The sequence below is a fragment of the Carassius auratus genome, unplaced genomic scaffold, assembly GCF_003368295.1.
Source record: "Carassius auratus strain Wakin unplaced genomic scaffold, ASM336829v1 scaf_tig00214279, whole genome shotgun sequence".
NCBI lineage: Eukaryota > Metazoa > Chordata > Actinopteri > Cypriniformes > Cyprinidae > Carassius > Carassius auratus.
Genome location: NW_020527591.1, coordinates 175,111 through 200,577, shown reverse-complemented (window position 1 = coordinate 200,577; position 25,467 = coordinate 175,111). Strand labels below are relative to the sequence as shown.

General features: G+C 35.4%; 1 protein-coding gene and 2 long non-coding RNA genes across 4 annotated transcripts; 2 read left to right on the top strand and 1 right to left on the bottom strand.

Moving 5' to 3' along the window:
• Nucleotides 1–6,785: 6,785 nt before the first annotated feature.
• LOC113091739 (uncharacterized) lies at nt 6,786–9,231 on the bottom strand. 2 transcript variants are annotated; one of them, XR_003287426.1, is made up of 4 exons: nt 9,027–9,231; nt 8,713–8,753; nt 8,207–8,290; nt 6,786–7,600 (listed from the first exon to the last, which is right to left on the bottom strand). It is a non-coding gene; the product is annotated as an uncharacterized LOC113091739 (long non-coding RNA). The 2 variants fall into 2 exon arrangements; XR_003287425.1 differs by having other exon boundaries at nt 6,786–8,290.
• A 1,858-nt stretch (nt 9,232–11,089) lies between these two features.
• Nucleotides 11,090–15,361, top strand: LOC113091741 (uncharacterized). Its single transcript, XR_003287427.1, has 5 exons — nt 11,090–11,162; nt 11,262–11,324; nt 11,658–11,729; nt 14,061–14,164; nt 15,193–15,361. It is a non-coding gene; the product is annotated as an uncharacterized LOC113091741 (long non-coding RNA).
• Nucleotides 15,362–17,357: 1,996 nt separating this feature from the next.
• On the top strand, nt 17,358–22,362 carry LOC113091737 (uncharacterized). Its single transcript, XM_026257362.1, has 6 exons — nt 17,358–17,370; nt 17,449–17,784; nt 18,196–18,525; nt 19,448–19,567; nt 21,658–21,683; nt 22,110–22,362. Exons 1-6 carry the CDS (start codon nt 17,358–17,360, stop codon nt 22,269–22,271), a joined length of 987 nt encoding a protein of 328 aa, XP_026113147.1. The 3' UTR covers nt 22,272–22,362.
• The last annotated feature ends 3,105 nt before the right edge of the window (nt 22,363–25,467 follow it).

The following is a 25,467-nucleotide window of genomic DNA, read 5'->3' as shown; positions in this document are numbered from 1 at the left end:
TCCCTGAGATGGGATAAGATAAAGATGAAGTATAAAAACATTATTCAATAGGGTAAAGCATTAAGCTTTAAAGGTTTATGAGTGTAGGCTACATGACTTTACAAGAATTTTTAAGTATCAGTCAGTGTCTATTTCAGTGTGTGGCAGCTTTTTCCACAGTCTAATGCTCTTTTCACATAATTCAATTTTCTCTAATCAAAGCTGTTGCATTTTTCAATTAGAGTAATGAAATTAACATTTGACTTCTATTCAGCCAACAGCCAGAAGGCTCTTTATTTGGAACTGTTCTCAATGGCAAACAGAACAAACATAGTGCTTAACTAGACAAAAACTCATTCAGGGACATTTTTTGCCTTTGCATATTTTGAAATTCTGGTGCATTATAACTGCATTTTAATAAGCAATGTTTTTTTTTTCTTTTTTGCAAAGTGCTTGATAATGTCAGCTTGCATATCTCCCATCATAATGTTATCGTAGATGATACATATTGAACTGTTAATTTCTTTTTTAGGTTTGTCTGATGTTGATAAAGATGAAGTGTCAGTGGTGGAGGGAGATTCAGTCACTCTACAGACTAGTGTAAAAACAAACCAACAAGAAAAGATTAAATGGTATTTTAACGACATTCGCATCGCTCAAATCACGGGAGATCACAGTAAGATCTGTACTGGTGTTCAGTGTAATTTAGGTACTGAGAGATTCAGAGACAGACTGAAGCTGGATCATCAGACTGGATCTCTGACCATCAGGAACATCAGTACCTCAGATGCTGGATTTTATAAACTGCAGATCATCAACAGTAGAATCAGTATCATGAAGAGATTTAGTTTTACTGTTGCAAGTGAGTATACTTTAGTGCTGAAGCTTATTAAATATATACATCTTTGATCTCATAAGTTGAGCCACTAGTTATTAAGAATAAGTTCATCAATTAAACTCATGTATGTTTGTCTGATGAGTGAATGTGTAAATCAGTGTTTTCTGCTGTTTATTGGCATGTTACATTATGAATCAAGACGTATTTTCTACCCACAGTCTATATGATCTGTTATTGAAATATCACAGAACTTCATATGTGTCAAAATACATGGGACATGCTTACTGATACATACACACACACACATACACACACATATACACTCACTGGCCACTTTATTAGCTAAACTTTGCCAGTACCCGGGTTGGACTGTCTTTTTCCTTCAGAACTGCCCTAATTCTTCGTGTGATAGATTCAACAAAGTGTTGGAAATATTCCTCATTTTGGTCAATATTGATTTTGGTCAATATTGTCATGATAACATCACGTAGTTGCTGCAGATTTGTCGGCTGCACATCCATGATCTCCCGTTCCACCACATCCCAAAGCTGCTGTACTGGATTGAGATCTCGTGACTGTGGAGGCCATTTGAGTAAAGTGAACTCCTTTTCATGTTCAAGAAACCAGTCTGAATTGATTTCAGCTTTGTGACATGGTGCATTATCCTGCTGGAAGTAGCCATCAGAAGATGGGTACACTGTAGTTATAAAGGGACGGACTTGGTCAGCAACAATACTCAGGTAAACTATTGCATTTAAACAATGCTCAGTTGGTACTAAGGGGCCCAAAGTGTGCCAATAAAACATTACCCACACCATTACAAGACCACCACGTTTCTATTGGCCAAGGGTCAAGAGGGTGGTCGAAGATTATTGTCGCCACTGTGCTGAATGTCAACTCCATAGCCCAAAGGTAATCTATCAACCCCCTCTGCCAATCACTGTGGGACTACCGCCAAAATCCAACCGGGGACACAGATACCTCCTGGTCATCCTAGACTATGCCACCGAAATTCCCTGAAGTGGTTCCTCTCCAGTTAGCCACCTTAAAGGCCATTGCCAGAGAACTGGTTCAACTCTTCAGCTGGGTAGGGATAGCAGACAAGATCCTTACAGACCAAGGCTCATGCTTAAGGTCTCCTGTAATGATAGAGACATGCTGACAACTAAAGGTGAAGCAACTCAAAACCTCTATATTCCACCCCCAGACTGATGGGCTCATAGAAAGGTTTAACAAAACTATTAAACAAATGTTGTAGAAAATTATTGACAATGATGGGGAAAAACTGGGATCTGCTGTTACTATATGTCTTTTTTGTTCAAAAAATCCCACAGAGTTCCACTGACTTCTCACCCTTTGAACTCATCTATGGATGTCAACCTCAAGGAATTCTGGACCTCGCCAAAGAGAGTTGGGAACAGCAGCCATCACCACATCGCACCATTATCGAGCATGTTGAGCAAATGCACGACCAAATGGCAAGGATCTGGCCGATCATAAGGGAACACATTCATCAGGCCCAACAACAGCAGGCCAAGGTATACAGAGGGGCACATGTACAAAAATTTCACCCTGGAGAAAAGGTGTTAGTTTTAATCCAATCCAACCAATGCAAATTCCTGGCCAGGTGGCTGGGACCCTATGATATTGTACAGCAGTTGGGTCCAGTAAACTGCAGAGTGCACCAACCGGGCTGAAGGCCAGCAAATCTACCATATAAACCTCTTGAAACCATGGCATGAACCTATCACACTCCAAGCAATGTCCTCACGGCAAGTATCCTTTCCCCTGTAACCCCTGAAGTGAAGATGGGTGACCAGATTTCCCCTAGGCAGAAGCAGCAATTAGAAGAGTTTCTATGGTGGAACCGTGATGCCTTCTCTGATCTCCTTGGACAGACCTGACTAATAGCCAATAATATAGTAACAGACCCTGGAAAGATTGTTAGATTTCAACCATATTGGATTCCAGAAGCCAAAAGGGAAGCCATCTAAAAATAGATACAAAAAAATATTAAAGCTAGAAATTCTAGAAGAATCCCAAAGTGCATGATCAAGTGCTTTCATCCTAGTAATTAAACCAGATGGGAGCATACGATTCTGCAACAACTGCAGGAACTTGAACGAGATCTCCCAATTTGACATGTACCCTATGCCCAGAATAGATGAGCTGATTGAGCAATTGGGCCATGCTTTGTTCATCTCAACACTTGACTTGACCAAAGGATACTGGCAAGTACCATTAAACTCTTTAGCCAAACCCAAGACTGTTTTCTGCACTCCTGACAGAGCCTTTCAATACCGGGTTCTTCCTTTTGGGGTCCATGGGCACCGGCCACATTTCAAAGACTCATCCATAGAGTCCTCCGTCCCCACCAACTATATGCTTCTGCATATCTGGGTGACATTGTTTTCCATCAAAGGACTTGGGGAAGAACATCTTCAACATCTAGAGCAGGAGTGTCAAACTCATCTAAGGTTGAGGGCCGGATTAGAGAAAATGTCCCCTTGTGCGGGCCGAATTACCTTTTGTTAAAACCTTGTTTGCTCACAATTACATTATTAAATTATTATTAACATTTTTGATAGTGATAATTACCATGTTTTGCAGATTGTTTTTAACGAGTGATCCGTTGACTAATTCATTCAAAACGTCTGATTCTTTTAGAAACAAAGCTAGTGATTGTCTTTATAAATGGGCCACTGGATCATTGACTCAAATGATTTGTTCAAAAACACAGATTCATTCATTAACAAATGAATGAGTTCATTCATAACTGTGAGCAAGCACATTGCTGGTCGGAGTCGCACTATCGATCTTACTCTGGCTTTGTTAAAAACTTTTTTTCTTATTGAAACCGATACTGTAAACAGACAGCATTGTAACTAATATAACAAAATCATTACTAGCATCTTGTTTGTTGAGCTGCTGTATAAAATCAATTCATTTGCAATCGCACTGACATTCGGGAAAGCAATACTCTTATTGTACTTAGAAATTACTTTCGTGACATTTGATTCTCATGACTTAAATATTAAAAATAAAATTTCTTACAGGACATTTTTTGCCCCCATGTCTCGAATTATACTATAATCTTATAGCCTTCATAATTTGAAGCCAATATTTGTTAATATTAAAACTTCAACACAACATTTGTTCTACAAACAGATGCCTCAGAACTAGGGATTGGAGCTGTGCTGTCCCAGTTGCAGGAAGGTATGGAACATCCAGTGATGGTTATTAGGCATAAGCCACTACCCTATGAGAAAAAAATTATGCCGCAATTGAAAAAGAATGTCTTGCTGTTAAATGGGTTGTTGAAAAATTGAGATTTCCTTTTGAGTCCAAAATTTATCTTCGTAAATGATCATGCCCTACTAAAATGGATGTCTCATGAATGGATATCTCAGAACAAAGGGAAAACTGCACAAATCATTCTCACAAATCAGAATAGTATCTGTACTGTAATAAAAGTTATGTCAATCAGCACTGCATTGTTCATCTACTTTATCTCCTGCTGGAGATGACTTGAAAAACCATATATTGATGTAATCATATAATAATGTCTTCGTGTGTCCAAAAGTTTAAATCACTATTTATTTTTCTTTTTTTTTTCTTCGAAAAGTCTGCCACAGACCATGCTTGCTGGTTCATATAATCGCTCTAAATTAAGGGTGGCTAACTCCGGTCCTGGAGAGCTGAGGCCCTACAGAGTTCAGCTCCAACCCTAATTAAAGCTCACCTGCCTGTAGCTTTCTAGTAACCCTTCAGACCCTGATTAGCTTGTTCAGCTGTGTTTGATTAGGGTTTAAGCAAAACTCTCTCTCCAGAACCTACGTTTGCAACCCCTGCTCTAAATGCACATGTTGTAGGAAGACAGGACAACATTATATGATTTCATATCTATATCTGTTTTTTCACATTGACAATGCTCAGTAACAAATATCACAATGGCATTGTTCAGTAACAAATAAGCTAATAAAAATAAAAAATTTGGATTTTATAAGCACAAGGAATCATTTTAATATCCATAGTTCTTGAGGTTTTGCAGCCCCCCCCCAAAAAAAAAAAACCTTCAGTTATTTGATGATTTGTGTTTCAGATGTTCCTGCTGCAAGACAAGATAAAATGAGAAGAAAAAAGCAGGGAGAAATATGTTACTTTAGATCCTGGGGTAATAAAACACCCAAATGATGTGATGACGTGGTATTTTAATGATATTCTCATCGCTGAAATCACTGGAGATCAGAGTAAGATCTGTAGAGATGATCAGTGTGATGAGAGATTCAGAGACAGACTGAAGCTGGATCATCAGACTGGATCTCTGACCATCACAGACATGAGGACATCAGACTCTGGACTTTATAAACTAACAATCATCAACATCAGATTCAGCATCATGAAGAGCTTCATTGTTTCTGTCACTGGTGAGTATCATTTAGTTATATATATATATATATATATATATATATATATATATATATATATATATATATATATTTCTATACATTTTTTTTTACACTAAGTGAAAAAGAAACTCTCTGTCTTCAGCTGCAGTAGCAGGAATATATGCTGCTGTTGTTCTGCTGCCTGTTGCTTTAGCTGCTGCTTTGAGCGCCAAAGAAGAAGGACAGGTGTGTATTACATACAGCTGCAGTAAAACAGCTGCAGTAACATGGAAATATTTCGTAATAAATAATCTTTAAAAGATGTGAAATTAACCAAACCATGTAACTGAGTTTGTCATTTTTATTAAATTAACAGAAATGGAAATGCAGTCAGGTGATCAGGTAAGATACTGTGTGCGATACATGTTTGGTCTTCTTCCCTGACAACTTAATCTTTCAGGAAATTTGTTATAAAAATTACAAGAACTGCACTGAAGTGTTGTCATGGACTGAGAATCTGTATAGATTTAAGAATATGAATATCATGATAATATTTATGTGGAGACCAGCTCATGGGTAATGAAAAGTTTGATGGATTAGCCAAGCAGGCATTGGAAAACGAGGAGCAACATAAATTGGATACAGGATGACAACTTTATGAATACAACAAGAAGTAAGAGTAGTGGGAATAAATAAAAGATGCACCAAAGAGGAAAATATTTTAACAAGATTAAGGGTTGGCATATGCTGAATAAAACCTTAAAAATAATAAATAAACATCCTACAGGATTTTGTGAGCACTGTGGAATGGAGGAATCAGTAGAACATGTTATTTGTGTTTGTCAAAAAAGTATGCTAATGAACGAGAAAGAATGAAAAATGAACTTAGAAAGATGATAGTGGATAACCTATAGCTTAAAATACATATACTCATGGATTAGAGAGTTTAATTTTGTATTTTAAGAGAACTGACATGATTAAAATGTTTTTTTCTCGCAAAGGGTAAACTCTGGTTCACACTCTCCAAAACAGTAGGTGGCGATAATGACCCTAACAGTGGTGTTACCCGCCATAAAACAAAAGAAGAAGAATAGACAGGAGACGAAAAGACCTCCAAAGTGGGAGGAGCTTTTGCCGCAAGTGGGCTGGACTTCACGGAGAGCTCCAAGTGGTAGGAACTTTTGCCGCTAGTGGGCGGGACTTTACAAACGGGCGGGGTTTAAGCGGAAATTTCACATTGCGTCATTGCCGGGGTGCGCGCAAATGAGGATGGCATAAAGTAGCACTAATGGAAAACAGATTTATTGTTTTTCATTGTAGTTTAAATTTTATTAACAAGAGGTTATATAATTGTGTGACACCTGCAAACATTCAAGTATATTAAATTATATTAATTTTATAATTATATCAGTATCAAGAAAATGAATGAGTAATTTAGAGCAATAAAATGTTTACAGTATGTTAATGTTTTTTTTTAATGCAAGTTGAAATCTGAGGGAGAATTATATTGTTTAGATTGTTACAACCCCCTTGGCTCTAGGTGAAACAACATTACAAAAGGCCACACGTGGAAATAAATTTTGCAAATAAACATTTAATTTAAAAAAAGAAAAAAAAATCTAAATAGTTATACAAGAATTAATAATAATAAAAAAACATTCCAAGACTTAAGAGGAAAATATTATTGGTACCAAAGTCCAATTTAAGACACCCTTTTCCCCCATCTCCTTTTATCACCAACTCAAATCACAGGTAATGCTCCACACTATTAAAAACTCAAGTTTTATTTGTTATATGACATGCAAAAAGCAGTGAAATGTAGGTCTGCCATACTCTTTTTAGACTGTGCAAAAAAAAAAAAAATTAAATACAAATAATGAAATATACACAATATACTGTATTAAACTACTATACAGATGATTTGTAGAGATGCTACACAGAAACTGCTACACAGAAGATGTGCAGAGATGTAAACAATGTGCAGTGAGGATGAGTTGCATAGTTAGGTTGTCAAAAAAAAGCGCAGTGTGCAGAGAGTTATTATGTAACCCTAAACAAACAGTCTATAAAGTGCAGTGTGTTAATGTCCATGTTTAGTAGTCTGATAACATGAGGGAAGAAACTTCTCCTGAGCCTCTCCTTCTTTGCCATCAGACTGCAGAAGCGTCTGCCTGACTGTAGCAGATGACACAGTGGATTTCCAGGGTGGGTGGGGTCTTTAAGGATCTTAACAGCCCTAGATTTACATCTTCTGGTGTGGATGTCTTGCAGAGAGGGGATAGATGTTCTGGAGATGTGCTCAGCTACTCTTTGCAGGGCATTTGAAGGTATTGAAGCTGCTCACTCTCTCCACTGGGGTCCCGTTCCGTTAATGATGATTGGGGTAGATCGGTTGCTGCCTCAAATAGAAAAGAGTTATTGTAAAATATTATTACAATTTACAATATGACTGTTTCTACTGCATTTCTGAACAAATAAATGAAGGTCTGGTGAGCATCAGACTTCAAAACCATTACAAAATCTGTCCAACCCCAAACAGTCCTGTAGAACAGATATTTAAGGAACCTGAGGTTTTAACCAGCTTGATTTTTATCAGCATTGGAACACTTTGCTGCTGCTTTCACTCCAAGGCTATGGATTATATTTTTACTGGAATGAAGTGTCATTAGTCACTAAACATTCAGTCCAATGACATCCTAAAATAATTCACTGTTGACAAGTTAATATTAACTAAAGTACAATGCACATTTATGTGAGATGTCTACAGAATGTAATGTCATTTACATTCCATCATTTGTCATTTAGGATAGTCTCTGACCATACCCCTGGAGCAATTTTAGGGACAAGCGCTGTTGCAAATGTCCACCTTTAAAGTATGAACATAATTTATCCACACAAGTACCCACATACACACACACACACACACACACATTAGTCAAAAATCTTCAGAAAAAATAAATTACACATCTTGATGCATAGAAAGAACAAAAAAAAAGTTTACAGGAAAGTGATCCTTTGGGTTTGCAGAGAGAGGCGGTAACCAGATCACTGAAATTTAACTTTTGGCCACCCAGACTTGAACTTTCTGTAACACAAAGTTTACAAATAATGTTTTTGTTTGTTTGTGTTTCCTACAATGACAAAATTAATTCTACACCTGTTTATATGTAATGCATGGAGGTGGACACTGCAGTTATCCTCATATATCCACTGTTATGATTATTAAATTGAAACATGAATTTGGTAATTAAACCAAATGTTTCAATTGCATTACATTATTTGGATTAACGTTACACGTAAAAATAGATAACATTTTAAAAATATAACAGCAGGTTTTGAAACAATGACCAGCTTTGTTAAAGTCAAGCATTATCAGTTAGGAGTTTTAACTAAGACTCATTCTTATGGAACACTGTATTAAATCTATTAATAGTTATTGATCGCTTAAATATCAGTGCAGTTATAATACATAGGCCTGCATATTTTACGTAACGTTAGTAACAATACCTGCTTATGGTCTTCAGTGTCCGTAATCTGCAGCGTAAATCCTATATGTATTGCAGAAATATTTAGCACAAAAGGGTAACAGACATAATATAGATGTAATTTATCTGTGCTGCTAATGCTGTCTTAACGTGCTCTCGAAGTAATTGTAAATATGAGTTTTGAAGGTAAAAAGTGCACATGAATGTCCTGCCATTTTCAAACTTGAATGCAATGAGCTTGTAATCATGATTTAACTACATCAAGACTAAAATATCAACCGCCAAGATACTGCACTTTTTCGCAAATTGTAATACGTTGTACAAGTCTAAACTTACCCCTTCAAACTCCTCTTTCTTGACGCTGAAAAGCCTTGGGAAGTTGACGTCGTCTTTTTATTTTTTTTAATCTTTTTTTTGGTGGGATGGGGGGGTGGGGTTCGCAGCGTGCATTAACCCCATGACATTAAATAAACCAATCAAAAGGCTCTGGAGGCTTGTACAGCCCACTTGGAGCTGAAGTCCCACCCATTTAGAGCTGACCCGCCCATTTCCGACCTCCGTTTATACCTATCTCAGAGCAATGAGCATGCAATGTAAAGGAGCAAGGGAGAATGAATCAGAATCTGTTACCGTTTTTATTTATGAAGACTCGATTTATTTGGACGTCCTTTTTCTTGTTCTTACATGGTAAGATATAACGTTAGTCTCTTTTCTAGTCAACCGTTACAACGAATGATGAACGCTACGAAATAAGTTTGCTGAATTTTTTGTTCAAATTCCCATGTGTTCACTGCTCCAAGATCATACAGTGAATGAGATCTTAAAATGTTTTATAATTCAGTGTTCGAGTCGACTGTCCTTGAATAAGAGCTTCTGCCAAATGAGTGGATGAAATAATATAAATATAAAATGAAATGATATAAAAGTAAAATGAATATCCAACAAAAGCTAGTACTTTTTTATAAATAGCAAAATGTTGCTGTGTTTTAAATGGATAATATTCATACATAATTTATTTTGGGAAATATTATTCTGCATCAATTAAAACAATTCATTCATTGTATGAGTGTTGAAATAAATGTTTAGAGGAAGCAGCTAATAATATATGAGTCAGGATGCGATCAGATGTGATTCTTCTGATGAGTAAATGTGTGAATCAGTGATGTTCTGCTCTTTGTTTGCATGCGTTGCATTACGTACGGTTGTCAGAAGTACCGATCTCGGTAGCAGTAGCTAGTTACTGCAATTTTAAAAATTGCCACTAGTAATTTGGGCGGGCAGCTCTGATGCCAGGTTAACGCAACGGGGTTACCAGATTATGCGGGCTTCCCGACCAAATGGGCGAAGAAAAAAATGGCTTGAGCGGGTGGACACATTTTGGACTGGTTTGGGGTCAGTTTGGCGGCTTCAAACATATAAAATGCATAGGCTAATTGTTTAACGAATCATTTAAACATGTAGTTTTAATCACCAAATTCTCCATGCATAAACACACAGACACACACACAAACACTGCAGAGGCGCTGGTGCTAATGTAAATGTCGACTTATCATGAGGGCTCAGCAGACAGTTTATGATTTTGAATGTAGTGTCAAGTGAGGGTGGGGGAGCTCTCAAAACGAGAATTATTGTCGACTGAGACTGCAATTTTCTGAATCAGACAAGTTGGGCACATTTAAATGAATCAAAACCGAAACTAGATATCTTCGTTCATACGAACCTGTCTTTTACCCTTTAAAGCTGCAGTCGGACGCTCTAGCGGTTAATAACCAGAACTGCTGGCGTCTTGCGGAAGAACATCGTAGCCGGAACTACTTCTCTCTGTTTATGTCTATGAAGAATCACAAAGGTACTGGGTTACTCCGCCGCGGTACCCCCGAAGCAATCTAAATAGTCCGAATATAAACACTTATTATAGGTGCACCCTAGTGATTCAGGACAAGCTAAAAACACGTTTTGGAAAATGGATTCATGGTGTACTCGCTTATTATATGCATTTTTTTACATTTTGAACACATAACCCCCACAGCACCTGACGTCATTTGGACGTCTTTTTCTGGTCTAAATCAAGTCGGCCCGTCATGGCCATCTTTTAGACCAAAAAGCGACGTTGAAAACTGGTCTTCATTTGGTCCGTCCGATTTGGTCCAAATTAAGCACAAAAAGCGACATTTGACGTTTATTTATTTATTTATTTATCCAAATTTAGCCAAAAAAATAGATGTAAATGGGCTTTAGTCCAAATTTAGCAGAAAAAAACTTTTATTTCGCACCACAAAGCCATTAACATAAACTAGTGAAGAAATATATTAGACATCATGTCTGAAGCACTGTTAAATATATTTAAATATTTTGAAAACACTTGATGGTCACGTGCTGTACTGGAGTCACCATGGAAACGGGGCTCGATCAGCTCAACTGTCAAGCAGCTGAACGGACGCTGTCTCTCATGGTTGTTTTCACTAATTTCAGGTAAATTTAATCCCTAAATTACACAAATGTTACATAAAAGTGTCCCTGAAACTTTCTTTCATTTAAATGACACGCTTTCGTTGAAAATGTACTTTATAGAAATGGTCGGTGTCTACAGAAAAAAGTCCGTTAGCATCTCAACTGTAAAGCTAACTACAAGAGGTAACTTTGTGCATTTTTCACAATATATTTCGCCTACATCAACATGAATCTGTAATTTTCTTATATATGTGTGTGTTTATATAATATTTTCATAATGTATGTGTGTTTGCCTGTTAGTTATTTTGATGCCCACACTGTAAGAGTATTAATCGGTTAGTAAACCTAAAACTTTAAATTCTGCTATTATTCTTTTAATTTTTTTGTATAATCTGTAAATTAATTTTCTTTTCTGCATTTCACCTCTGTTATAGTTTATTTATAATAAACCTGGCATTGTATAATAAATATTTTTGACTTAGACAGATTGACAGAATGACAATGTTTATGTTCTAGATTCTTCCATGCTGATGGCCGTGCGTGTATCCAGCTAAAGAACATTTTTAGACATGATGAAACATATAACTAGTAGGTAAAACCTCAAACATACACTACCATTCAAACGTTTAAGGGTCAGATCTATCGTGTATTTACATTTACATTTATTCATTTAACAGACACTTTTATCCAAAGCGACTTACAGATGAAGACAGTGGAAGCAATCAAAAACAACAAAAAGAGCAATGATATATAAGTGCTATAACAAGTCTCAGTTAGGTTAACACAGTACACGTAGCATGGTATTTTAACTAATATAATAAATAAAAAGAAAACAGATAGAATTAAAAAAAAGAATAGAACAAGCTAGTTAGAGGTCTTTACACACACACACACACACACACACACACACACACACACACACACACACACACGCACATATATATATATATATATATATATATATATACACACACCAGAGATGGGGACTCGAGTTTGAGACTCGGACTCGAGTGCGACTTAAGTCGCACAAACAGTGACTTCAGACTCGACTTGAGACTCGTCCTCGAAAGACTTCAGACTCGACTCGGACTCGAGCTCCGGGACTCGTGAACGATGTTAATTTTTAGTAAACGTCAGATGAGCTCGCTGTTAGAGTTGTGACGTTCGCGAACAAACCAATTCTTTTGAACGGCTCATAAACATGAACGATGGGAGCCGAGTCACGGCTGGAGGGGAGCCGTTCTTTCTGTCGCTCTTTTTTCCTATGCGTGTTTCAGAGCGCATGTTTCACACAGATGCACACAAATGAGCTCCTCCGCGAGACAGAACAGTTATAGGGGGAGGGGCGCACCCAGCGCAGGCCAACCCTTTATAGCGTGATGATATTAGTTATTAGTTGTGCACGCATCCTTCACGTGAGTACTCCAGTGGAAAAAAACCTGAGTGCCTCTGTCATTGGGTAGGAGCGGAGCCATGACGTTTTGCACAGATATTCATTGCAGCCCACTTTGTTATTGTTCATTGACTTGAAGGGGCTGATGTCCTATTTGCAAAGTTTACAGTAGTAATAGTATGTAGACATTTCCATTTTATTTATTCTAATTTTATCTACTTTAAATATTTTTGGTTCTCTATCAAAATGTTCTTGTGTGATAACAATGTTCTTGTGTGGAAGTGTTTGTAGTAAAAGCTGTTTTGCACAGAAATTCATTGCAGCCGGCTTTGTTTTTGATATTTATTTGTGAATAGGTATTGTATGAATAACATAAGTCAGCGTAGCTTTGTTCATTCTTAAGCCAGACAAGAGGTGTGCAGCTATACAGCCAGGACAGACAGAAGGCCATTACTGAATCCATAAATGCAAAATACAGATATTAACTTAAAAGTAAAGCATTCTTGGTGTTTTTGTCATGTTGCAATAGCCTGTTTACACTGATTATATACCAAAATCAAAGTTGATATTGTATGCTAATAGATAGAGTTGTCATAATAACATATTACATGCTTTGAATTCCTTATATATAGCTATGGAGTTTTTTAAGCAGCTTGGATGGGTCGCTGTACGTGATGCAACATTTATTATAACCAGAGACTTAATATAATAAAGAGACTTGAGACTTGACTTGGACTCTAGCTCAGAGACTTGAGACTTGACTTGGACTCTAGCTCAGAGACTTGTGAGCATCTCTGACACACACACACATACACAAACACACACACAATTGCATAATAAATGTAAAGAAAATAGAATACAAAAAGATTAGAAAGGTAGTTAGATTTTTTTAAAGAATAGAATTAGAATAGTGAGTGTTAAAGTTAGAGGATCAAATAAAGGTGGAAGAGAAATAGAAAATATTATTTAAAAATGTATTTAAAATAAATATTTTATGCTCACCACTGCTGCATTTATTTGATTAAAATATACAGTAAAATAGTAATATTGTGAAATTACTAGGGGTGTCCTTGACTAAGGTTTTTCATAGTCGAATCAGAATTTTTGAATCTTGCCGATATTCGACTGATAGTCTAATCATATTTGGGGGAGAATACACTGAGTCAAGTCAGACATTCGACAGTCATAATTACTGATCTTAACACACTGGTAAAATGTGTAATGAACACCTCACATATACAAACGGGGTAAATAATAGTTCATAATTGATAGATCTTTTCTATTTCAAAGACTGAAAATTATTGATAAACCACAAGGTAATTGTTAATAAAGTTATTGCAAGAGGAATAATAAGAAGAAAAGAAAATGCATGTGTGATTTAATATTGCTTCTTATTTTTCAGTGTTGAAAGTTCTTTCTTCTCATCTTTGTGCATTTTCAGATGTTGTGCATATTTATGGATACAATTTTTTAACGTTGTTTAACTTTTTTAACATTAGAATATCGGTTGTCTTCTCTTTTTTCAGAGTTTAGCTCCAACCCCAGTTAAGCAGACCTGAGCAGCTGATCAAGGATCAGCAGAAACTCTGCAGAACGCTGGTCCTCCAGCCCAGGACTGGACACCAGTGTTGTAAGTCATTCTGCCTCTTTATAGTTCATGTTCAGAACATATTGCAGGAGATCTCAACATTGTCTCTCAAGGTCCACTTACATGCAGAGTTTTTCACCAACCTAGTGCAGTGCACCTGAACACATTAATCAAGGTCTTCAGTTTTACTAACTATAAGTCACGAACAAGTGAGTGTGATCAGGTGTGGACGTAAACTCTGGGTGTGTTTCACTCAGGTCCGTTGCTCAGTAGTCAGTGGTGAAGGGCTGCCTCAATCACAATTTTCTTTTTACGGTGCACTGATAATTCGCTATAAGATTACATGTAATAGAGTTTAAAACACAAACCAATAATATATTTCAGCATAAACATATCACTAGACAGGTAATGCCTAATCAAGTAAACATTTCCAATTAATTTATGAATTAAATCTTGCACATACATCTAATAAAGTATTTATCATAATGTGCTGTAAATAGCATTAAAAGAAAGATATCAGTTTTATTGTTGTACATTAATGTCAGTAGTGATGTTGTACAATGAGGACAGAGATAGTCACCAGTGTATAGTGAGCCACAGTGCTTACCAGTACCTACATTTGTGTACACAATATATGCACAACTGGGCAAACTGTGAAGCTGACTGAGACGTAAACTCTGCATGACAGTGGACCTTAAGCCAAGCATAGGTCTCTGCAGGAAAGTAATGGGAGTTACCAGATCAGGGTGTTTTTAGACCATGATACCTGATTGGCTGACGTCATAGTGACGGTAGGTTTAGGGGTGGAGTTGGGTAAGGGGGATTATTTAGATTGCAACTATTTAGAAACACCCAGCAGTTTGAAAACACACACTAAGTCATAAATGCCCACTTTTACTCTGCAGAGACCTAAGTCTCACCTTAAGGGCCAGAGCTGACAACCCCTGACATAGTGATTAGTTAATAATCCCTCATGAAGAACAAGTACACTTTAATTTGTACATTTTGGACAACCATTGTTTTTGTATTATTCATTTACATTTTAGTTACGGTTTTCTTTCTCACTTTAGATGCTAAAGAAAGAACAGCAAGGCTAAAGCATTCAAAGTGGAAACATCTGCCATCTGCCATCTTAAACATTGATAATCAGAAATGTTTCTTGAGCAGCAAATCATATATTATAATGATTTCTGAAGATCATGTAACACTGAAGACTGGAGTAATTGTGTTAAAAATTCAGTTTACAGGCATAAATTACATTTGACAATGCATCCACATAGAAAACAATTATTTCTGTAGTTATATTTCACAATATTACTGTTTTTACGATCTGTTTAATGTGATCAAGAATTTACATGAAAGATGTAATGTGTCAATAAATGTGTCAATATACTGTGAATTGTCTTATTTTCACTAATTAGGAATATGAAATATAATTCACGGTTGTAATTAGGCCTGGAAAAGACGTCTTTTAACCTTTCACTTTTTAACCACATTTAAACGTAATTTGGACGTCTGTTTATAGACGTCTTTTCGACAACCTGAAAAAGACGTCTTTTCACCTTTCACTTTTCAACTAAATTTTAACGTTGTTTAGACGTCTGCCAATGACGTCTTTTCAACGAGTTTTTGCTGGGTGGGAACAAAGTTACGGACCACAGCTCTGATTGGTTGTTTCTTACCGGGAGCGGTCAGTAACTGCAAATGGCAATAGGACCACTGGGAGGAGCCAGAGGAGCTTGATTTTTTTTTCACAGATTATCTGTCTCATATTCTACTGTCAGGACATAATGACAGGTTTAACAATGTATTATGTAAAAAATATATATTTACAAAAGTTACCTACTGCAGCTGTAAACGGTCCAGATTGATAAATCCTTGAAAACTGTTAGACTTTATTAGTTTTGACAATGCAAAGTTCTGTTCTTCCTTCAGTTCTGTGGAAAATTATAGAACGAAGGTAAGCGCGTTTTTGTTGTTTGTTTATTTTAATTCAGTATGTATCAATGAATGACACAGATTTGCCTATCATAGTGTGTGCATAAACGAGTGTTGAGTACCAGCTAATTACGTTGCCTTTTCCTATCACTTATATTAGACACTTTTTGCGTTTAAATTGCTGACACTGAAAATTATCCATGTGTTGTTTGGAGAGATCGGTTCATTTATTGATTTTGACAGTGTCTGCTTGCATATTTTATTCATGTTCGGTAGTATAATTCTATTTAAAGGGGTCATATGATATTGCTAAAAATAACTTTATTTTGTGTATGTGGTGTAATGCAATGTGTTTATGCGGTTTAAGGTATTTTTCCAAATAATGTACATTGTTGCTCCTCTATGCCCCGTCTTTCTGAAATGCTTAGATTTTTTAAAAAGCTCATCGCATTGAAAAGCGAGTTGTATGCTGATTGGCCAGCTATTCAGTGCTTTGTGATTGGCCAAATTCCTCAAGCGTGTGACGGAAATGTTATGCCCCTCATAGTCTGCTGCAGCTTTCATTGGCCAAGGCCTGCCCATGAGGTCGTTTGACCGACATGTCAAACAATCGAACACAGTTTCGAGGCATGGGAATGTCATCACAATAACAGACTGGTGTGTAAAACTCTCGGATGTATTTTAAAGATTCTATGCAATGAACTACTACATACTTATGAAAATCCAGCGTTTAGTTGATCCTGATAAGCGCTCGTCATCACAGTTGTAAACACCATAGCTTTTTTTTCATGAAGGGTTTGGTGACAAGGTATATTTGTTTTCGGGCGGGACATTAAAGAACGCGACACACACGTCTCGCAGAAATCCTGTTTCAATCCCGGGACGAGCGCTGTGTGAACAAAAGCCAGATCTAATGCCGTGTCGAAGTGATGACGCGTGTTATCGCACGACTCTTTTACCGGCTATTTTGAAGGAAGATCGTCGTTCGCAACGAAAAAATATGTGCAAACTGTAATGAAGCAGAGATCAGTTAGTTCCTCACTTTTCCGCGCTGACGCCGAGATCGTTTGCTTGCTTCAGTGAAAGTATTACGTGCCTAATGTTTCCGACTCGTACATTACACGTCAACCCCTGGTGTCACGTGTCATTACGGGATCTTTATGTGTTGTGTGTGAAAGCAGGGAAAAATTGAAGGAACACTTTACCTGTGTATTTGCCGGAATCGCAGTGTTAAAGAAACCTAGAAAAGTCATTACTTTTGACAACACTAGAATACAGACATATTTCTGTATTCACAATGTTTATTATCTGTAAAATTCTAATTATTATTATTATTATTATTATTTGCATTTTATTATGGCTTATAATTATGTTTATTTCTTCTTCAGGTGTGTTTGGTGTTGAAACATATATATTATCAGTGTCCGTGAAGGAGGAAGATTCAATCACTCTAAAAACTGGTTTTGAAACAAACCAGCAAGAAGAGATTAGATGGTATTTTAAAGACCTTCACATTGCTCTAATCAGTGGAGATCTCAGTCATATCTGTACAGATGTTCAGTGTAATAAAGGAACTGAGAGATTCAGAGACAGACTGAAGCTGGATCATCAGACTGGATCTCTGACCATCACAAACATCACAACCACAGACTCTGGACTTTATAAACTACAGATCATCCGCATAAGAAAAAGCAGTGAAAAGACCTTTAATGTTACTGTTCATGGTAATTTAGTAAATTTAAAATCAGTTTATATAAATTTAAGCCACAATGTTTTTTTTTTCTTTCTCATTTGTATTTGATGCAGTATATAGTTAATCTTTTTAAAAACAAATCACTGTTAAGATTAATAGTCAAATTAAATCTTTAAACAGTTCAGTTTCATTTTAAACTAAATCATTCTTCCAAAGCGATAATAGGAGAATGTGATCATAGATGGAAAATAAAACTAACAGTTAAAATGATCACAATGATGATTTCATGTAAAATAAGTTTCTTAAATGTGTATAAAACAGATACATGTTTTTGTTTTTTGAAATTATGATTAAATCACTTTCATATCCACAATTCTTTCATGTTTTTTATGTGTGTTTGAACATAAATATCTTCCACTCCGCTTGTTGGTTTGTGTTTCAGATATTCCTGCTAATGAACGAGAGCAAATGCAGAGAAAGTCAGTGAAGGAGGGAGAATCTGTCACTTTAGATTCTGATGCAGTTAAAAACCCAGAAGATTTGATGACGTGGTATTTTAATCACACTCTCATCGCTCAAATCACTGGAGATCAGAGTAAGATCTGTAGAGATGATCAGTGTGATGAGAGATTCAGAGACAGACTGAAGCTGGATCATCAGACTGGATCTCTGACCATCACAAACATCAGAACCACAGACTCTGGACTTTATAAACTACAGATCAACAGCAGCAGATTCAGCATCATGAGGAGCTTCAGTGTTTCTGTCATTGGTGAGTATCATTTTGTATAGTTCCCTTGAGCAATTTAAACATTGTTGAACATTTTTTACAGTTTACTTTACCTAGTGATTTTTGGAAACCTTCCAGAAACTTTCCAAACAATTCAGAATGTTTTGTGAAAGTTGAGAATGCTGGAAATTTCCAGAAAGTCTGGAATGTTTCCAATAAGGATGGAACGGTTGACCAGTTTTTGGTCTTTTTTCGGCCGATTTTCCCGGAAGTGCGACCGCATTCACACACTTCATTGTAATTATTCGCTATCATGTCATTTGTGTGGAAGTATTCAGAAATCTCTGCACAGGACACGGGCAGCCGTTCATCACTGGACGTGCAGAGTTACATGTCTGAGGCACAGATAGCAGGAAGCGATCAGCCGTTGTTTTACTGGCACACAAATAAGAGCCTTTCCTGCGCACTAAAGCTGCACGAGCGTATACTGTACCAGTCCGTGCACTGTGAAGGGATGTTCAGCTCAACTTCTCGCGTGTTGGATGAGAAACCAAACGGACTAAACTGTGACAAAACTGATTTTTATTTTTTGGAGTAGAACTTGCAAAAACGTTGGAAAAGGCAGAAGTAATCGTCAGTTCTGAATACGATGATTATTTTTATTTTACCTTTAAAAAATCACCTGCTGTAGCACACTGAAAAAAAGTGTTTCATTCATCCAATTAAAAAAATTGTAGGGTGATGATTCACATCTGTATTTTTTAACTTGAGTCAATAGTTATTTATTTTTCATTGGCTTAAGTAAAAAAAATCTAAATCATTACCCTATTTTTTTTAATTGGATGAATGAAACACTTTGCCTATTTGTTTTATTCGCACCAACATTTTGATTTTAACATTTTGGAATAATGTATTTATCAATTGTAAGTTGCTCTCTAGTAATAATGACTGTCTATATTTACAGTTCCAGATTCAAGTTTGTCATCAGCTGCTGTAGCAGGAATATGTGTTGCTGCTGTTAGTGTCCTGCTGCTGCTGGTGACTTTATCTGTGATTTGTTACCGTGGTCAAGTAAGAAGGAAAGGTGAGTATTACATTAGTGATGGGAAGTCTCATTCTTTTCTCCCAAATGGTTCTTTCAGACAATACGTTTCCATAACCTGATTCAAAAAAATGTTCAGCAATTTCTTAACATTAATATTAGGGATATACCAATGAAGTGTTTCGCATCCCAGTTTGGGTCATGTAATATCTGATCTGTCCTGATCTGATGCTTGTGTTTTCATAGTGTAAGATGCACACTTAAAGTACATTTTAGTTATTATAATCAATCCAATGTACTGTATACAGGGCAATGCCTATATATTGTATAAAGGCATTGGTAAATGTAAGCATCTGTCATAATGATGCACAATAATGAATATGGGACTACTGATATAAATGTCTTGTATTTTGTATGTACAGTAAGCTGAATAATTTCAACAAAAACACACAAAAAAAGAAAAACTAAACTTAACAACCAATAGCAATAGTTATGTCAGTGTCTCAGATAGTCTGATGCCAAAAAATGTAAAAATTAAATGCGTTTTGAGTGTTTAGTTACAAAATTGTGCTAAGCTCAAATATGCAGGACACCCTAGAACAGACCAGATTGGTTCTTGTGCTTCATGCACATTTGAGCATCCTCTTTTCTTTTTAAAGGTGTTTGGTTAACCTTCTGAAAGGTGCATACAATTACCTGCTGCACCACCCCAGCAAGACAGCTGACAAAATAAAAATCAGGTTTAGGATTGTCGATACCAAATCAGGTAATAATAATAATAATAATAATAATAATAATAATAATAATAATAATAATAATAATTAACTGATACCAATCCTTGAGTATATTTTGACTTAATAACTAATGCCATCAGATAGTTGTTTTATTTGCAATAAGTTTCATTTGTTATAATTTCTGCTGTTTGTCATAAATCACCAGAAAGTTCAGTTCCACCCCTTTTATGAATTACAATCCAGCCATCGCTTTTAAACACAGAGCTGAGTAGATTACTTACAAATTGTAATCCATTACTGATTACAGATTACGTGATGATAAACTGTAGTTAGCAAGGTTATCTAGGTTAAACATTTTAGGAAGTTACTTCTTACTACTCTTTAGATTGCTTTTTATTTCACTTGTTTTAAGTTTACCATTAAACATACCATATTGCTACGTAAATGCTAAGAGAAAGAAAATAAATTCAGTTTTATATATATATACATCATAACATGCATTACAAATTACATTACACCAAAGTTTCTCAAACTGGGATTAATGTTAGAACTGTAGTGGTTTTGTGAGTTGATTAAAAAGCTAATAATTAAATCATAAAAATGCAAAATAAATGATTACAACACTTGATCACTAAACATATAAACATTTCATTTGTTTACCTGCATGTCAGTGTCACCATGAGAACTGTAAACCTTTTTTTTCTTTTTTTCTATTTACTTCATCAGGGGTAGTTCAAGTAAACATTTTATTTTAAGGGGTTTGGCAATCCCTGCATTAGATGAACAAACATTAATACACATGACTACAACAATGATATTACACACCTATAGTTATTGAAGTATTAAAAATGTTTGTCCAGACTTGCAGATTTAAGAGTTATTGGCTATGATGAAGACATACTGTCATGTTTCACAGCTACACATCACCAGTGTTTAGTATCTTGCATAATTATTTGTTTCCAACATGGTCCAATTGCATGAGAAGTGTTTTTCCCCCTCTAATTCAGAAGCATGGTTTGCTAACTTATTAACATGACCATTCTATATTGTGAACATAATCAAAGCTACACAGTATGACACAGAAGGATTTTTAGAAAGAAACATTTTTAAGAGTAAAAAGAACTAGCAAGAATCTATCAATTCTGAATAATTTACTGCCTTTGTGTAAATAATACATAATCATGTATTCCATAAAAACCAACTATAATCTGATTGTATGAGCATTATAAAATGTGATGTACTCCAATTAAGATTACTTGGGTTTTGGAATCTGATTTCATAATCCAGATTAAATTTAATCAGTTACTTCCCAGCTCTGATTACACAAAAAACTGAAGTAACAAGCTGGAAATGTGTTAAAGTAATGTGTGTTTAATTGTTTATTGTTGTTTTAAACAGACACCAGGATGCAGCACAGAGATCAGGTGAGATACTATGAGCACTGAATGTGTTCGCCTACTAAAGATTCTGATTCAGATCTGCAAATTGGCAACATGTTTGTGTTTGGACTCAAAAATCATTACACTGACTGAAACACTATTAATAACTGACTCATCAAGACAGCGCTATTCTTGCGTTTTTACTTTATAAATAAACATTGATGTGAATGCATTTTGTTTTATTATTTAATTACAATGGTTTATTTAATAATAGTATTATCAGAAATGTATTTGTGCAAGTAAGTGCACATAATTTAGTTTTGTCCAGAACTGTGCATTACTGTAGCACAGATGAGTGTCATTTGCTAGATTCATTAAGAGAGACAGAATTACAGTTTCTAGTCTAGTATTCTGTGTGTGTCATTAGTCTGGTTCATTTCTTTTACCTTCTGTGAATCTGGTTTCTTACAGGTGAATGGTGTTGATTTGTCACCTAATCCGAGTGAGACTCCACTGATGAATGATGCTGGTGAGAGATCCTGTAATCAGACTGGTGCTCAAGTGACGAACACTACCAGTGACTCTTCCCCGAATCAGATTGAGATCGAGTCTGAGGCTGCCAGTGAGATCTAACATTATGATGCTTTCACTGAAATGGAAAGTGAAGAGAGGATGGGAACTAGAGAGATTTTATCATTTCTAATCTTCTTTTGATCGTAAGAGATCGTGCGTTGTGTGTGTGTATATATATATATATACATATATATATGTATATATATATATATATATATATATATATATACATATATATATGTATATATATATATATATATATATATATATATATATATATATATATATATATATATATATATATATACACACACACACACACGTGTATTTATACAAATTTATATGTACATTTTTAGATATATTTAATTAACGTACTAACATATTATAAAATTATATACAGTACAGAACAAAAGTTTGGACACACCTTCTCATTCAAAGAGTTTTCTGTATTTTCATTACTCTGAAAATTGAAATCACAGTGAAATCATCAAGGGCTATTTGACCAAGAAGGAGAGTGATGGGGTGAAAGGTGAAAATCATTTTGACTCAAATGTGTATTGGTCAAGTTTTGAAATCCACAACTTAGCAGTATTTAACAATGTTTTGCTTATTTTCTACAAACTTATAAAATGTTTTGTAGTTTAATAACAAATGTCTAGATCAAAAGAGTAATTTGTATATTTTCATTTCAAAGATAAAAGTAGATTGCTTTTGCTGAATAAAGACTTCAACTGATTCTGATTTAAAAGTTTTATTAACAGATGTGAAGGCATTACATAAAAGATATTTACTACGCACTTGTATAAATATAAAATACATGTTTCAAAAAAAAAAAAAAATTGCTGAAAGATACACAAGGGTTTACTTGTAATTGTGTTTAGGGATAGGCCTACTGATAAACACAAGCAAGCACGTTATAAGATTTCGGTTGTAAGTAAATAATTAAATACATTACCGTATTAAAGTAAATTCCTATATGAACAAATGACAAACAGAGATTTAAACACCATGAACAACCTATAATAAATCAGGTCTAAATGATGAAACTTGAATGGTGCGTATTGGTTAACACGCTAATGGCACTGACGGTCAGATGGAGTTAAAAAGGCTAGCAAGAATAAATGTTTTTCATAACCAAATCAACAGCTAAAATACCTTTGTCCTTCTCTTAAAATATCTAAAAGCTTGTTTACTTTGCCACTGTTTAATAGATTAGATCCACTGCAGTTTTATTAAAGGCTAACATTACGTTGAGAAATGTTTAATTAAAATATTCAAAATAATACCTGGTTTATTGACTTATTGTAAATTGTTTGGATATAATTATAGAAAGGGTGTGTCCTGCGCCCCGATATTTGTGAACTTGGCTTTTACCCACTAAATAATATGATTGTATTTGTAAACAGCATTAGTTAAGACATTAGGTGACAATGATATTAATCTTTGTTATTTTAATAGAAAATGTCAACTATTTAATGTGCTATATAAACGTTGACAGATCATTGAAGATTAATGTAAATGCTGAAAAACTCAATTTCACTCCGTTTCCCTCACCACCCCCCTTTGTAATTTTAATCTGTAGCTGTAACTTCCATAAAACTAACATTTCTTATTTTTAATGTATCCTTAGACGAGCTGACCGGAAGCCCAGTGTCCATTCTCGCATCTGCAGCTGTCATTTTCCTGCAGGAGAAAAAAAATGTCCCTGTTTTGTTTTTATCCACAAATTATGTTTCCACTGGACAAATATTGGAAGATCATTCATACTCCCCGAGACAGGATAGTGCTGATGTGCCAAAACATGTTCCACCACCCATTGAAGCAACAATGCCATCTTTCGCTGTAGAGACCTGCCATGTGAATTATCAGTTTTTGCAATTAGTATATAGTTTGTTTTCAGTTTACTTATTTTATGAAAATAAAGATGTTCACTACAGCTCTTGCTGTAAGGTTTTTATGATTCAGTGATTAGAGCATTTTGTTAACCGTGCAAAAGGTTGCGAGTTCAATTCCCAGAGAACACGCTGATATATATTGTCTGAATGCACTGTAAGTCGCCTGTCTGACAAATACCAAAAATGTAATGTTAAACTATTGTATACTACTTGTATACTATTGTAACTACACTCCAGTCAGTGAATGTGAGACAAAATTTACTACACTGGCTCTCACATTTGGGCTTTTGGATAACCAGGTAAAAATATATAGTAAATCTGAACAAAACGAGTATATATGGTTTAATTATAATATATTATGATAAGAATTTGTTGATGATATTGGACAATTCTTTTTAAATTTAACATATATAATTGTATACAACTAGTATATTAAATGTTTGGAATTGAACTGTGTTACGCTTGTTTAGAGATTGTTTGTATAGTTATCTTAAATACATAGAACACTATTATAACTCCCCTATCCCTCCCTAGTTTTACTTCCCGAGTAAGTAAACCAGCATCTAAGCTGCACAGTTCTACATGTCCAGATTCATAGTGGTTCTCTCCTCGATCTAGAAAAAGGACATAAAATACGGCCATAGCTAACGTTAGTGCTTCTGAGATGGTAAAAGTGTGTTTTTTTTCTCGTTTTTTTACTGGCAAATTAGCAAATGGTATGCAAACATACAATCAAACATAATACAGTGAAAAATCATCTTTAAAATTTATTTGGGGCACAATGATCAGGCATAATAATCTTAATCACAAAAAAATAATATTAAGGTTTATATAAACTAACAAAATAATAAACTAATAAATAAAACATTAACAAAAGATTAAAAAAATTCTCAGAGAGGCACGCATAAAAAAAAAATAATAATAATACCGAATGGGTAATATTTCTCATGAAAACTGGATAAGTGTTCATACACAGCGCAGATCACAATGAGCAAGCGTGTTTTTCAAATAAAGTTTGAGGAAGCCTGATGATGACGTTGATCTGCGAGCATGGTGTGCTGCTGTAGTCTACCGTTAGCATTTTATATCTAACGGCTTTATTTAGCCTTCAAAATCTACACATTTTGGATTAACTTGTAAAGATTATCTAGATAGACAAAACGTGTCAGGGTCATAACTCTTTGTTGAACAACAATCTTTTTTTGCGATTTTCCAAAAGTCTACGGGGAAAATGCACAGTTCAGCTCTAACTCTGAAAAAAAAAAAAAAAAAAAACTCACCAGCCTGTATTTTAGTAATCCTGAATGGATTGATGAGCTTGTTCAGGTGTGTTTGATTAGGGTTGAAGCTGAACTCTGCAG